General features: G+C 41.8%; 3 protein-coding genes across 5 annotated transcripts in view; 1 reads left to right on the top strand and 2 right to left on the bottom strand.

The window, feature by feature from the left end:
• On the bottom strand, nucleotides 1-5,775 carry eif4eb (eukaryotic translation initiation factor 4eb). Of its 2 annotated transcripts, none has more exons than XM_012833042.3 (7): nucleotides 5,684-5,775; nucleotides 4,462-4,565; nucleotides 3,867-3,962; nucleotides 3,618-3,681; nucleotides 2,922-3,035; nucleotides 1,775-1,914; nucleotides 1-1,477 (listed from the first exon to the last, which is right to left on the bottom strand). In XM_012833042.3, the coding sequence occupies exons 1-7, from the start codon at nucleotides 5,738-5,740 to the stop codon at nucleotides 1,363-1,365; spliced, it is 690 nt and encodes a 229-aa protein (XP_012688496.2). In that variant the 5' UTR covers nucleotides 5,741-5,775; the 3' UTR covers nucleotides 1-1,362. The 2 variants fall into 2 exon arrangements, with proteins under 2 accessions (XP_012688496.2, XP_031435805.1); XM_031579945.2 differs by lacking the exon at nucleotides 5,684-5,775 and adding an exon at nucleotides 5,210-5,644.
• Nucleotides 5,776-5,989: 214 nt separating this feature from the next.
• fam241a (family with sequence similarity 241 member A) lies at nucleotides 5,990-10,899 on the top strand. 2 transcript variants are annotated; one of them, XM_031579946.2, is made up of 2 exons: nucleotides 5,990-6,541; nucleotides 9,161-10,899. In XM_031579946.2, the coding sequence occupies exons 1-2, from the start codon at nucleotides 6,407-6,409 to the stop codon at nucleotides 9,476-9,478; spliced, it is 453 nt and encodes a 150-aa protein (XP_031435806.1). In that variant the 5' UTR covers nucleotides 5,990-6,406; the 3' UTR covers nucleotides 9,479-10,899. The 2 variants fall into 2 exon arrangements, with proteins under 2 accessions (XP_031435806.1, XP_012688471.1); XM_012833017.3 differs by having other exon boundaries at nucleotides 6,245-6,541; nucleotides 9,197-10,899.
• A 120-nt stretch (nucleotides 10,900-11,019) lies between these two features.
• The window catches only part of kif15 (kinesin family member 15), a 16,417-nt gene continuing 11,886 nt past the window's right edge, over nucleotides 11,020-15,550 (bottom strand). Inside the window, exons 27-35 of the mRNA XM_031579944.2 lie at nucleotides 15,531-15,550; nucleotides 15,252-15,341; nucleotides 14,024-14,188; nucleotides 13,029-13,138; nucleotides 12,766-12,832; nucleotides 12,628-12,665; nucleotides 12,341-12,473; nucleotides 12,001-12,132; nucleotides 11,020-11,751 (exon numbers count right to left, since the gene is read on the bottom strand). The exon at nucleotides 15,531-15,550 is cut by the window's right edge and continues 127 nt beyond it. Coding sequence (XP_031435804.1) covers nucleotides 11,680-11,751; nucleotides 12,001-12,132; nucleotides 12,341-12,473; nucleotides 12,628-12,665; nucleotides 12,766-12,832; nucleotides 13,029-13,138; nucleotides 14,024-14,188; nucleotides 15,252-15,341; nucleotides 15,531-15,550 — 827 coding nt within the window. The 3' untranslated portion in view covers nucleotides 11,020-11,679. The remainder of the gene's footprint in view (nucleotides 11,752-12,000; nucleotides 12,133-12,340; nucleotides 12,474-12,627; nucleotides 12,666-12,765; nucleotides 12,833-13,028; nucleotides 13,139-14,023; nucleotides 14,189-15,251; nucleotides 15,342-15,530) is intronic.

Raw genomic sequence — 15,550 nt, 5'->3', positions numbered from 1 at the left:
TTGAAACTCACAAAAACCTTTATTTCAAATAAAGCTTTGCTCTGACCACCAAATCAAGACAAAGCCCAATCACAATCAGAGTACAATAAATTCCATAACAGCATCAGTCAAGATTTGCATATTCAATTATCTTACAAATTCTCACAAGGAATGTAGTATAAATCAAATCTGCATAAAATAATGCACAATATAAAAAAAAACACCTGTATTGAATTGCAAAAACCAAAGATTTAATTATGTTAATACTCCAAAAAAGCAAACATTTGAAGATCACATTGGCTTTGATTGCATGCATTCTAAAGAAAAATGCAAAGAAGTTTAATTATGTCAAAATAAATTAAATGTTGGGTGTCAAGGCAAGGCTATGTGAAAACCACAACAGAAATCCATGTTTCAACTTTAAACAATTTCTTCTCAGACATTAAATAAATCAACATCGAGGTTTATTTTTTTATAAGACCACATTGAATTTTTAACACTTCCTTAGACATGGACTGCTCTTGTCTGTTACCTGGTGTGTTTTTTGGGGAGAGCACCATGAATGATTTAGTCTGTGTGCATTTGAACTGAGGGTCAATTTCCACCCAGGAGGTGTGTACTGTTTTTATCTGCAAGACTGGCGACCGAGATGTGTCGTCTATGGGAAGCTTGTTAACCTGAAACATCCGCAGCGCGCTTTTTTCCCCCCACATCTTGCCTCTCTAATGAAACTCTTTGCTGAGAGGTGCCTCTGATGAAATGATGGTGTGAATACTACTTCCATTTTTACTTTCAAATTTCAGACTGACTCTCTTCTGCTGGGGGGGCTAGAGAAGGAAGAAAGTGTGTGGTGTCTCCATGGTGACGTCTTTGGACTGGTGCAAAGGCACTCGCCAGAGAGCTCTCCAAAGCAGTGGTGCTGGAGCGCCCTCTAGTGCGAGAGGAGGAATCCAAAAACAAATACCAACCAAAAGTAAATATAAGGCACTGTTTGTGAATCTGTGTTTGTTGAATCTGTGGGTGTGTTTTGTCAAAGTGTTGAGTAGGCTTAAAGAAGGCAGGAAGATACAATCAGAATCTGAAGGTCAGCTTTTTGTACTGTAGCTTTGGTTTACCGCACATGTGCGCCCATGTGTTCAGTATGTTGCCGTGTGTATGTATACCTTTCAGAATACAGTCCGAGTCTGGTAGCTTTGGTTTGCTGTAGGTGTATATGTTGAATGTTCGCATGTGAGGTGGCATGTCTGTGTGAAGACAAGAGGTGTGGGTGCGCACCATAGACATATAAATGTATGTATGTATCTATATATGTCTATGGTGCGGACAGTCAGACAGGGAGACCAGGCATAGAAGACGAGGAGGCCAGGCCATTAGTGTCTGCCTTTAGGCCACATACTTGTTCTTCGTAGTGGAGCCACTCTTAGTGGCCGTGTCAGTGTGGGACTGGTAGCCAATGGTCAGCTTCGGGGGCAGTCCTAATCGCTCCTTTAACACCTTCCTATTGGCCAAACAATAGAGGGGGGGGGGGGGAGAAGGCAGAGTGAGTCTGCATGCTTTGTTTATTTCACATGTGTTTTAATGTGTCTATGTGTGAATGTGATTGTCATTTAATGCCTGGTAATGTTGTGGATACTCTGCATGTATAGTTATGCAGAGTGAATGTGTGTATGTGTATGGTTCCCTACATTGTGAGTAAGAGCATGAATGTATGCATGACTTTAGTGAAATATGTTTTCTAGAAGAGATTGAATTATTTATGAGTTTGTATATATGCATACATATACCCATGCCTTACCCTATATGGGTGACAGCATCTCTGTTTTCATAGCTTGTCGTCCAGACAGCTATTTTGTCCCCTTTAGTTCGGATGTTGACCACAGCACCACAAATGTCTTCGCTGTGGTCATCAAAGGCCTCTCCAACCAGGCACAGCAGCTGAAGGTACACAACAATAAACCAACAACAAAACAACAAAACGTCAAACACAACTCCACCGACAACTGTCCAACTATACATCATCTGAAAAAAATGATGTACTGTGGATTCCATAAAATGCTTAAGGCCCTTTATAGGACCCATAGTACACCCTTTAAAAGGTACAGTCTGCCATTCTGGTGAAAAGTTGTTGATATTTCAACTCAACAACTAATCAAATTACACCCTTCCCTTCTGTTCTGTTAAAGCCATGTGTAGATCGGCTAGAATAGTATATATGGCCCGGTCCGAGACACTTAGTTTATTTCCCATTTACTATTAAAAAGCCACACAAGCACATGCTGCCAATACTATGCTACAACCACTTCCTGGGAATGTTTTACTTTCTAGTTCTAATTTGAAAGACCCCTTCCGGTGAAAAATCAAGTTTGTTTTTAACCTTGTGTTTTTTATGTAATACACAACACATCATGAGCAAACGAATCAGTCAATGACATGGCTGAGTACTTCCACTTAGGAGCTGCAGTGTACAAACGATAGTCTCAAAAGCACGGAATCAGACAGCCTGGGTTTCATATGTCCCTAAGGAACCAATCCCGTCAACTTTCCTGTCAGGAGGAAAGAGGTTTCAAAACGTTTCTCCCTAACGGCACATCTGGATGTTTATCATTTCAATCTAGCTAAGTCGGAGCTGTGATGGGGACCAAAGTTAATTTAACATTATTAACATATTATTAGCTGTTTTTATAACGTAATCAAGCCAAAGACAGGGTTGGTGCTAATTTGCATATTCATATATCTGTGAATACTAAATGAAGCACAGGTGTAGAGCCACATCAAGCCATTTTAAGGCCATGGAGGGATTTTTTTTACACTTATATATATATATAAAAAAACTTTATAAACATGCAATTTTGAGGAACAGAGGTGTGTTTTTTAGGGGTTTAATCCATTCCAGGAGAGGGACTTGAAGAACGGAAAACACTGTGCTGTGAGGGGCAGCTCACCGTTTCAAGCCAGAAGCGGTCCAGCTCGACTCGTCTCTGTTGCTTGCTGAGGGTGATGAGCCAGCGGCCACCCTTCTTGTTCCTGGCATCCTCCCACATCGGCTCAATACCGTCCTGCAGTATGAACAGTTACACACTACATTACCCACAAAGCCACAGTCACAACAGCTGCCAGCAGGTTGACTCATTAGGGAAGCAAAGTTGTGACCACTGACTGGGCCAGATGGTAAAGACACAGCAGATGTACCTGAAAACAAAACCCTTTCATTGTTAGTGTGATGACAGTATTTCTAATATTTCTAAACATTTGGCTGCCTACTGAGTGAAGGGCTTGCAGCTCATCTTCTACACAACATGACTATGGCTTCAACAGTCATTTTTCAAAATAGCCTAAGTAGCTTTAATGGTAAATAGACTGCATTTATATAGCACTTTTCTACTCAGGAAGCACTCAGAGCGCTTACCACATTAATGCCTCAGACATCTACCCATTCATACACCGATGGCAGAGGCTACTATCTAAGTTGCCACCTGCTCATCGGGAGCGGTTAGGGGTTTGGTGTCTTGCTCAAGGACACTTAGACACTTGGTGAGGTGAACGAGGTCGATTACTCGACTCCTCTACCTCCTGAACCACTCTTAATCACTATTCTATCAAGGATTCCAATAGTTATACCATTCTTTACTGAGACCCACCTTGAACAGGCTGTAGTCACAGCCTGATATCAGATTGCTTGATAGCTGAATATGATTGTACAAACTAAAATGACAAGAGACATTCATTATTGCAGAGAACCGATCTGAACAAGCATATGCACATGCATTGTCTAAAAATACATTCAATAAACTATACAACCAGAAAAGAATCATATTTACCTCTCTCTTTGTCATTCTATATTATGGCACTATTTAAAGAACAGTTACAGATCAAGGTCAAAATCTTACGCCCAAAAGTCTTCCACTGTGTCGAACTTTGAGATGAGGCGCAGGTTGGCCTGCCAGGTCTTGCTCTTGTCATTTTTGAAAAACCAAAGAGACCATCTGAGGAAGCGGAACAGCAACATCAGTCTTCAGCTGCCGACTAATTCATTTCTGGAACACCCCAGGCTATCACTTCATTAATTCTGGACATGACTGTCAATTCTTCACAATTCCTTGGCATACTACATAAGGTGTCTTAATGTCTGGCTGATGCAATGATTACCTTCCCAGACCATCCAAGTGATAAGCTAGAGATGGCTGCTTCATACAATAACATTTATAAAAGTAAATAGTTTAATACAATTTTTGAAAGGTTAGATATCTATCAAAATGAAATTCTGAAATGCAAAATGTGCCAGACCTGCTAGAATAGGCCAGCTAGTGTATTGCCTTGAAGGCAATAATGTTCAGTATACAAATATGGTATTATATCAAATGAGATTGTTAATATGGAAAAGTGGGGTACACTGGCATGTTGATGTAATGCATCCTAGGAGGAAATTCTAACAGCTTCTGCTACTTACTCCCACACAACCCTAATGTATGCCCCAGTGCTTACTTGTTCTGTAGAGGGTGTTTGATATAGTCTTCAGGATTTGCAAGCTCTTGACTTGTCTCCTCCGTGTTCTCCTCTGAAGTTTTGGAAGGGTTTTGACTAGTTTCCTGTGAATGAGGGTATAACTGTTGATAATCATAGTAGTCAACTCATTATTGTAGAAAACTACTGTTTTTTGGACTGTTTACAGACATAGTAGTGAATAATAATTTATATAATAGTTGCTTATGTATTATAGCTCTGTTATTAATTAATTATGTTCTTATGCTTTGTAATATCTTAACTAGTATGCAGGACCCTTTGTGATGTGTGCTCTACAGCCTGGGTGCTGTTTAACAGTATTAGCTCAGTGGAATTTCCAGCTGGGACTGGAAAGTAGTTTGCCAATAGGCCTTCAGGGTAACGTAAAGTTAGCCATCACCGTCTCAGGCGAAATGGGGGAATCCTGTCATAATCCAGATTTGTTACATTAATGAGGCAAAAATGATATGAAATGTTCTATACCGTGTCACGTTTTATGGTAATCATAAAGAAATTTAAGTATTTTTTAAGTGCACTGCATTGGGACTGTGGGGGCGGATTGTTGTCGCTGGGGACTTGACGTTGACGATACGATGCCATGAAAAGTTTCCAAGCTGGCTAACTAGCCGACTACCAAAAAAATAAGTATGACGAGCTGTCATGGTCTAACGTTAGCTGACAAGCAGGTCGACAGCTGTGAACAGTCCCAACACCTGTGCAAGTCACTTACTTTCAGATAGAGGCAAGAGAGCCACATAGGGTAAGTTAGCCAAGTATCGCTAGGCTAATATTAACTCCAACGCTCGCCACTTTTTATACATTTTGCTTGCGTGCTAACTATTCGGCAATATCACGTTGTTGTGGGCCCTATGTTGGGTATATCTGCCAACATAGGGCAGCGCAGTCCATATTTGACACACCACACAGGCTGATTACATCTGCTGTAGAAATTATGAAAACTAGTTAGGTAACGTTAATTACGAAGATTCACATATGTGTATTTAGTCCACTCCCAACTTATCAGGTCAGAGGCAGACCGAGACCAACTTCAACCTACTTTAAGTGGTTCCGATAAAGAGCTAAACGATATGAAATATTAAAGTCTCTCAAATGTGCTATTCGACTTGACTTTAATTTACTGTTGCCAAATTTTAGTTTTTATGACAACTTTAACTGCTTCTCGGGAATGGCTGTAGTTACTCACCGGCTCCGCAGTCGCCATCTTACGAGACTGATCCGCGTATGGAACGTACATGCCCATTGGATTGGACTACCAGCAGGACGGACATAGATATTCGTAACTAGATTGGCCAGCCTTGGACTTTCAATGGACTTTGTCTATCTATATTACACACTTCTGTACCTGTCAGTATTTTGCCTGAAGTACATTCATGAACCGAAACGTCATTTTAAATTCTGCTACAATTATGTGGTAGGGACCCCATGTGCTAGTTTGTTTTGAAGAGATGAGAATAAAAGCGCTTCACATGTCTCTTATCTTTTTGTAATGTGGTGAGCAATTGGTTGATCATGAGCAATTGTAAAAAAAAATAAAAACACATTGCCCACAAAAAAAACATTTTAAGACGCATGTTTTTAAGTGTTTATGATTTAAAAAAAGAACACATTGAAAACATGTATTATTCTTTCTTTCTAATGTAAAACATTATCCGCGCTAATAATTTAGCAAAAGATTATTGCACTCATTGTGGAACCATCACAAGTGACCAAAGTCGTTGAACACAACATCGTCAGCTTTAGTCGACCCGACCCAAATGCGAGCGCTCAGGGAGGAGCTTATAAGGTGGTAGGGTAACAACGTGCAGGCCCGGAAGATTCCCCTCAAACATTTCCTTCATCAGCACTAGATCCCGCCAACCTCTTGCAGGGGATAATTTGAATGGAATAACAACTACTTGGTTTAAACATGTCGACCGAAACGTCCACCGTGAATGATGTCCCTGAACTTCATCGCCGTGATTTCACAGAGTTGGGGGATCGGAGGTATCAATATCGCTACCCCTCTCCTGCTAACATTAATTCACCCAGGCTAACTGAACAGGTATGTCAGATCGGATTGACTGTCATAACATTAACTAGCTTTTTTTTTTTACATATTTAGACCGATTAATGTCTCTTGGCTAATTGAATCTGATCTCGATTCAGTGACTAAGGGGAAATTTAAGTTAGCTTATGTAGTTCTATCTTTTGAATACAACTAATGTTAGTTACCAAGACGTCAATTTCTCGCAGTTAACGCTTGTGGATAATGAGTAGCCTACTGTTTGCCTACCAGTTCAATCGAGACTTCGCATACTAACACTGTATATCCCCCCCGCAAATAAACCGACTAAGCAGAATGTAAAGCAGCAAAAACAACAGCCTTTGTACCAAAGTACCTCCAACAACTTCCGGGATCACCCAAAGGGCTTCAGGATAATCATAACATGATTAACACACAAGAGTAGGCTAAATAATCGCGCAGTGACTCGTCTCTGCCGGATACCTTTTTAAATTGAAGTCGGTGTAGTGTATCATTGTCAGAAAAGAAATCACCCAAAGCATAATAAAGCTATGTGCTTCTATACTCAATGTGCCCCATACTCTAATAGCAGTGGTTTCTGTAGTTGACGTTTGTACAGTTTTGAAACGTTATGTATTGACTGTGTGCTCTGGAAGTGTAACTCAACTCCTACTGTAGAAGCCTGAGCTCAAGCCTCGGTATTAATGGCAATATACATAGAACATACTGTCCACACACGCACTACACAGTTAAGCAGCTGACATAATCGGAATATACAGATAGGCATAACGTCTCTCGGGAGGTTTTCTTTCGGTTGAATTGTTCGACACAGACCGTGGCTGCGCACGAATAGTCAAAAAATGACGTCCTATGTCTTCCTAATCACCTTTTCTTGACCTCGATGGAAAACGTCATGAGGTCAAGGAAGGATGTGAAGGAGAATTCACAAGGACTTAGGAAGGGAAAACCGCGGTACTAAGAGAAGAGAATCCAAATACACCAACACTGCGTAATTATAGTTGTGGTTATAATATTTAGCAGAGGCTCTTGTCTTACAAAATATATATAAAATACATTAGAAAACAGATACAATCAAAACTAAACGAAAAAGGCATTAACAGAAATTAAATGAATTTAAGAGATTTATTTAGTACAAATTTGTATAATAATAATAACAACAACAACCAATTACCAAAACTATGACTATAGAGTAGGCCTCAAGCAAATTAATTAATAACTAACTAGGAGCAAAGTGGTCGAGAGGGGGAGTAGAGCTTAATCATAGCATTTAAATAGGCAGGTTCCCGATCCTGTGGCTGTCCTGTAGGCCAGAGTGAGGGATTTAAATGTAATTCTAACAGCTACATTACAATTGTAGATTATACTCTGAATTATGTGACAGCGGATGTTAATGACACGGGTCTTGTTGCTCCCACAAGGAATTGTGGGACTGCGTGATCTCCTTTCCTTTAGTAAGGTATGGTCCAGTGTACCCTGAGGAGATAAGGAAGGAAGCACTGAAGTACGTTTTCTTAGCATTTGGAGAATTTGCCGAGCTTTTATCATGGGTGCCACTTTGATACTTTTGGGTCATTTCACTCAGTTAGGAACGTTCCTGAGCAAAAAAAAAAAAGATCATTCCACTGCAGCTGGTGACTATGGGATAGTGCCCCTCGTGCTACCACTCCTAAAGCCCTTTTAAACACACCTATTGACAGAGAGAGGTTGACTCATCCAGTTATTGTGAGCAGCTGTTAATGTGCTTTGCGACTAGATCCAAGGACTGCACTCTCTAAACAGAGACTGTCCAACTGGATTGTGGTGGCCACAGCCCAGGTCACAGGCAGAGAGGCCTCATTTGTGGTCAGGGCTCCCTCAACATGGGGTGTGAACACGTCTTGTGGCATATCTCTACAGTCCATATGCGGAGCTGCTAGCTGGGCCTCGTCACATACCTCTGTCAAGCATTTTCACCCTGATGTTACAGTATCGACTGCTGTGCGTGCTGTGCTTGAGGTGGGCAGTTCGGGGCTGATGGATACTGCTTGATGGATACTGCTCGGGGTCGTTGTTAAACCTCCCGTAGAGTCACAGTCTGTGTCGGAACGATTCGACCAAAAGAGAACGTTAGGCTATTTTACAGCCACTATTCTCAGAGGGAGATAAGTGAGACACAGACCTGCGGGGCCCCCCGACTCTCTGCTTACCTTGAAGAGCTGGTCAACGTGAAGTGGAGTGAGCCGTCACTGCCTTTTACAGGTGGGGCCGGGCTTGCATGAGTGACCGCTCACTTTGCCAATAGGCATGTTTAAAAGGGCTTCAGGAACTATCCCATAGTCACAGTTTGTGTTTCACTTTTCTCCCTCAGAGAGCACTGGCTATGAAGCACTGGCTATGAAGCCCTGACCTAACCAGCCCTGGGGCAGTGACCCTAAGCATTGTTGTTAGAGCTATGCAGTCTATTTGAGAAATTCTTGCCAAGAGGCTTTTTTAAGTAGTAATAGTAATAGTAGTAGTAGTCATTGCTTTGTGGTGCAAGGCCTAAGAATCATTTGCAGGTGGTCCATTTCGGTTAAATATGTTCCCTTCCTATGTGCACAACACATTATGTTGGATTGGTTGAGGAAATGCTTAACACTACTCTGTCGTCCTAATTAGCACCCCCATTCTGTGCTCTCTCCTTATGGCGACCAGCGGGTTAGGCCACGACCCCGTGCTGCACCCAGACCTGAATATGGAGTCGAGCCTGCTGTCCCAGCAGCGGCAGCGGTGGATGACTGCGAGCGCTTGGGTACATTCTTCGGTGAGCTGAACAAGTGCCTCCGGCAGATTGGATTCACACAGCTGTACTTCGGGGAAAAGATCGTGGAGCCAGTGGTGTACTTGCTCTTTTGGGCGCTGATCTGGTTCGTGGGCATCCAGGCGCTGGGCCTAGTGGGAACTCTGTGCATTGTTATCATCTACATCCAAAAGTAACATCCTACAATCAGCCACAACTCAGAGAAGGCAAAAATATGGGGGGGGGGGGGGGGGGGATTATAGAAATGTGTAGATGTTTGCAGTGTTTGCCTGCCTGGCTGCCTGTGTGTGTGAGTGAGTGAGAGGGAGAGCGCGAAAGACACATATGCCTAATTAAAATCAAATTGTCTACCCAATGGCCAGCAAGATACAGAAAGAACTAGAGATAAAGCTTTTTACTGGATTTTTCTACCTGGAGTTTTTTTTTTTTTATATATAAAGGTGCAATCACTTGAGAACTATCTAAAATGCATTCAGGGAGAAGCTCCCTTCCGTGTATGCATGTATAGTAAGCAGTGGGGGAGCGTTATGCATATTTATGACTCGCATGAATGTTTATGCAATACATTGCACTCCATGTTCATAGGAAAAAAACAAGCAAACCTTCTTGAAATCTGACTGGTGTCACTACGAGCTTTAGTGTTGCTTGCTTCAACCCCCCTAATCATTCCTGCAGTCTTCCTGCATTCCTGCTGTGTCACCAACAGGGGGCGATGTTTCCCCGGTTTTGCCTATAGGGTAACATCTATGGTAAACATGGGGAACACAAGCTGCAATTGGTTCCCACCCTCAGAGCATTAACATAATTTACTTGAACGCATGCCTGGCCTCTTCTGAGCACCGCATGAACATATGAATGGGCTACTGAATGGTGAAGGTGTTGGATGTAATACTGTGAGATTATTAATCCCCTCAATGGGATGACTGGCTTTTTTCTTTCCTCTTTTTTTTTTTGAGGAGAAGCAGTTGGAAACTGCTGACACTGTGTACAGTATCCAGGTCGTTGGAGACCTGTGTGCAAATACTGTTATAACAGTAGATACTGTTAAACAAGTATTTATCAAAATAAAATGTGTTTATACTGGTTCTCCAACAATAGTTTAATTTATATTATATTATTGCAATGAATGAAGTTCTGATCACATAGGTGGCGGGGATGATTTACTATTCCAAAGTTATTGATTTGGTCCTTGCCGGGATATATTTTGCCATTAACTGCTTCCTAACACACGCTTTTGTTTGAAGATTAATGAGTTAATTAAGCACAGCCAATGGGGTAAAAGCGATGCAAGGAAGGTGCCTTTTCTTTTGGTTAGCACTGGTGCCATCTCCTACAGCTAGAGTGTTTGTGAGATTAGGTGTGGGAGTACAACGACTTGAGAATGCCTGAGTCCTGTACATCATAGGCCATGCTTTGTGCCATACTGTCACAAGGAATTGTGAGTGGTTTGAATTATTTAATTTTAACATATCGGTTAGAATATGGCAGTTTTCAACAAAGAAATTAATATTTCACGCCATTTTTTTCCATTTTAGCAATACAGTGGATGTTGAATGCACTTTTTAATTGTCAAAATAAACATGAATATCTTTTCTTGTAGTCTTTTTCTTTTCAGTATAATTGTGTGTCACTGCTAATTAATGTCACTGCTTAACTGATTTTCACACTCTTTTTTAACAAAAACCAACTGGGCTGGCCAGTGATTTAATGGATGTCCACCAACATCCACGTGCACGTTTTGATTACATTGTCACTTCCTGTTAATGATCGGGAATCATTTTGTGTGGGAAAATGTAGGTTAAGAAACAAGGTGTAATGCAGAGAAAATAAACTTTCTTTATAGTCTATTCCATATAACCTTAGTTTTTATTTAATGTGTACACAATTAAAATTCCCTGATTTAAAAAAAAATAATCATAAGTCACAAAACAAACTGGATAAAAAGACAAATAGGATGACAGGCTCTCAGAAAATCTCCAGAAGAGATAGAAAGTCCAGATAATGGAAAAAAAAGTTAATTTACAGAAATGATCAAGAATGTAATTAATAATGATATTAAGAAACAGTCTTTAATGCGTTGTTTTGCCTTTTGACTTGTAATTAGATTCCATTCATTCACAGCGTTTGAATGCACAGCATATTACTCCATTATGAAGAGGTCAACCGTACTGCTGTGCAGGTGGTTATGAGTGAGTACCCTCTTCTGCTTAACAGACTGCTCCATGCAGCAGCCTTCCTGGGCAAGACACAAGAGAAGAGACGAGAGAAGGGAAGAGACGATAGAAGGGAAGAGACGAGAGAAGGAAAGACACGAGAGAAGGGAAGACACGAGAGAAGGGAAGACACGAGAGAAGGGAAGACACGAGATTTGAACACCTCAGAGTTTTCTTCCATTTTCCACCTTCCATTCCTTAACGCTGTCAAGTTCCGATTTGAGTTTCTCATTTTCCTGTATGGAGAGAAAAAGCCACAAAAAGATGATTCAGAGATGGATTTAGAGACGATAATAATAATAATAATAATAATAATAATAAACAAAAACGGTGTACTTTCACTGATGGCACTTTCAGTCAGTTTAATCACTGTGCTTTGAAACAGAAAATGAAATCCAATAGCTAGTGCTAAATATGCCCTGCCCTGAACACGAGTACACCTGTACACGAGTTCACCTGTACACCTGAACACGAGTCCAACACACCTCTTGCAGTTTGGTGTTCTCCTTCTTGAGTTTGACCAGGTACTCAATCTTCTGCCTGTGGTTCTGATGGCCTACCAGTTTCCCATTCTCCTCTGCCAAGTGGTCCACCTGCTTCCTCAGCACCGCCACGTCCTATGATGGAGTGTGTAGTAAACAAGCAATCTAATTCTTCCTACACCATCAGATATTTTAATGATACACCTGCATAAAAAATAACTGTTTCTTAAATCGCCTGTGCTCAGTATGTTTATCACTTTACTTGACGTAAATGTTTCTACCGTTTTCATACCTTTTAAAGTGTTAGCGATACCATTTGAAACAGACACTCACACACACACACCTGTAACAGCTGATCGTGTTCCTGGCCCCTGAGGCGCAGGTCTCGAAGCTCGAGACACCGATTCCTCAGCTCACTCGTCAACTCCTGAACACATGTTTGAGACTGGGACAGGGTGGTCTCCTGACCCTGTAGACTAAACACAGACACACACACACACACCATTAATCCCCTACCGTTGAACTACACACACACCATGCACACAGGTGTTCAAGCCAGAACAATGTTCCTCCTGACTTAAGCAGAAAACCATCTACCCAGGAAACAAACAAAGAAAATAAACATCTTACGTTTCCTGAGACTCGCTCAGCTTCTGTTCCAGAGAGCTCTGTGCAGGAAAAGACAGACAGTTGGTCAGAGAACATCTGTGGACAGAGTCATGTGACCATTAGGAGACTGACTGACTGGCTCACAGTTAACCCACATACCTTCTCATTCTTGAGGTCATGCAGTTCCCTTAGAACTGAGTGATAGATAGCATCTGGCAACTCCAGACTGCAGAATGAAGACCAACAGGGTATTCAACAACAAGCACAAGATTAAGAACACCACAAAACAAGACTGAGCTCATTTTTGTTCCTAATAGATCTCTCCCAAAAAAAAGTAAGTGTAGGCAAAGGCTTAAGAGCTGTATTTAAGATGTATTTAAGACAGTCAATGCATAGTATATATGTACACGGTGGAGACTAACCCCTGAGAATCTTTAGCTTGTGGGTTGCCATGGTTGCCGTTCTGAGTGTAAAACTGGTTCAGTAGGGTCTGGATTTCAAGCTGGGCCATCTCCTTCTCAATCACGTTGGCCTATACATGCACACACAGGATTTTTTTTCAGTCAAACAGAATTTTTTTAAAAAATTTTTGCTACCAAGGAGGGACTAAAGGTGAGAGAAAATTCCGCTGGGTATTCCTCCAGTGAGTAGTTTCTTACAATGTATCCGTACTGAATTCCTTCAAAAGATGCTACCGATATTTTATCTAGCATATCGTATTATATATGTATCTTTAACCCATAAATAGGCTAGGAGGGTAGCATGATTGCTGTCAGTCTATAATATTCCATTACATGACAAACATCTCTCGAACTGTATCTCAGTGTAGTATCAGGACATACTGTACAGTCTAAAGCCAGTGTGGTTAGTAGTTAGTAGATACTAGTGTGGTATCAGGACATACTGTACAGTCTAAAGTCCGTTGAAGAATTACCTCGTTGAGTAAAGGTGCCTGACGATGCAGAAAGGCGCTGTCGCAAATAAAAGATACACGAGCACTAATGATGGAGGTATGAAAGCTAAAGACGAAACAAAAAATGAACAGTGATGGAATCGGAAGAGAAAAAGTAGGCAGGAACACACAGCAGCTGCATGGTGAAGCTCCTGTGTAGGCTAGTTTCCATATCCCTGCAGCTGCATGGTGAAGCTCCTGTGTAGGCTAGTTTTCATATCCCTGCACCTGCATGGTGAAGCTCCTGTGTAGGCTAGTTTTCATATCCCTGTAGCTGCATGGTGAAGCTCCTGTGTAGGCTAGTTTTCATATCCCTGTAGCTGCATGGTGAAGCTCCTGTGTACGCTAGTTTCCATATCACTACAGCTGCATGGTGAAGCTCCTGTGTACGCTAGTTTCCATATCACTACAGCTGCATGGTGAAGCTCCTGTGTAGGCTAGTTTTCATATCCCTGCAGCGCTCACCTTGAGCCTCTGGATCTCTTCATTCTTGGCGCTGCGCTCGGCGTTGAGCTCGGCCAGCAGCAGCTCCATGGACATCATGGAGGAGCGGCGGCTCTCCAGCTCTATCTCCTGGCTCTCCAGCACCTGCGACAGCTCCATGCTCATGCCGCGCGGGGTGTGGGGGGTCTGACCACACACAAACACCAAAGCATAAATACAACCACATCAGTACAGAATAACATCACATCAACCACCCAGTACACAGAAACGTCACAGAGTCCACCGTAATCATTTTCTACAATAATGATATGCTATGGGGTACTAATAACACTGTCATATAATTATGAGTGCTTTGTTCTCTGCATCGCCGACACTAAAAAAATGTACCAGTCGCAAAAAAGCGCAAGACAGTCAATGCTCGGCAGTGGTGTTTGCATTAAATGGCTCGAGAAGGTCTTGTAAATAAATTATTCCTTGTCGGCTGAATCTGTAGCGCTCATACAAGAACTCATCATAATGGAATAATGGATCTTGGCGATCGCGAAGAACTCTCTCACTATGAAGCGCCAATCTAACTAATATCGCTCCTTGGTCAATGGGATCTCTCCTTTTTCCGGGGGTGTGGCAAGCTTATCCAGCTTCACTTAAATTAGCCTGCGCTGGAGCAGGTTGGAGCTAATTGATGTGTTGCTATGGTGATTTATCGAAAGTTGCTTCCACAAACCGAAAGGAGGGACTTATATTATCTCATCCTGAAAATTATCTCGCTAACTCGCTTAACTCGCGAATAGGGCCCAGTACAGAATAACATCACATCAACCACCCAGTACACAAGAACATCACATCAGTACACAGTACACAAAAACATCACATCAGTACACAGAAACGTCACAGGTGTGCACTAATAATGGGATAAGGGGGAAAAAAGGACCCATATAGGTATCAAATGTCGTATGATACTGTGTCAGATGCCAATAATCTGTTATGTCTAGCGATCAGTATAATCTATCAGTATAGCGAATAGCGATCAGTATAACCTATGCCATCAGATAAGGTAACAGCCAAGATGAACTGGCATTGTTTAAAAGGGGATTCAACAGGGCATATGGAAACCAGCGTCACACACACACACACACACACACACACACACACACACACACACACACACACACACACACACACACACACACACACACACACACACACACACACACACACACACACACACACACACACACACACAGCTAACCTGAGGCAGGGTTGTAGGCGTGGCCAACTGCTGTAGGGGTTCATTGGCGAGCGTCTTCCCCTTGTTCACCTGTACGGTCAGTTCGCTCAGCTGCACTCACAGAGACAACATTCAACATTCATTTCACATTCAACACCACATCTTTTCAAAAAGCACAACAACAACAAAAATTATGGCTGCACAAATGTAAATATCTGACAGTGGAACACAGATTTTCTTGAAGAGTTGCTCTTAAACATTTATAGTCATCTTGCACTGGTTAGGGCAAGAGTGGCTAACCTGATCCTGGAGGGTTTTGA

This window comes from Clupea harengus, chromosome 14 (assembly GCF_900700415.2).
Source record: "Clupea harengus chromosome 14, Ch_v2.0.2, whole genome shotgun sequence".
In the NCBI taxonomy this organism is placed as follows: Eukaryota; Metazoa; Chordata; class Actinopteri; order Clupeiformes; family Clupeidae; genus Clupea; species Clupea harengus.
This window is presented reverse-complemented; position numbering and strand designations above follow the sequence as displayed.

Coding starts and splice junctions, on each gene's coding strand:
- eif4eb (XM_012833042.3), bottom strand. CDS start 5,740: ATGGGCATGTACGTTCCATACGCGGATCAGTCTCGTAAGATGGCGACT. Junction 4,566..5,683: donor AGATGGCGACTGCGGAGCCG/GTGAGTAACTAC, acceptor CCTCATTCACAG/GAAACTAGTCAAAACCCTTC. Junction 1,915..2,921: donor ACCGCTTCTGGCTTGAAACG/GTGAGCTGCCCC, acceptor GTGTACCTTCAG/CTGCTGTGCCTGGTTGGAGA.
- fam241a (XM_031579946.2), top strand. CDS start 6,407: ATGTCGACCGAAACGTCCACCGTGAATGATGTCCCTGAACTTCATCGC. Junction 6,542..9,160: donor CACCCAGGCTAACTGAACAG/GTATGTCAGATC, acceptor CGTCCTAATTAG/CACCCCCATTCTGTGCTCTC.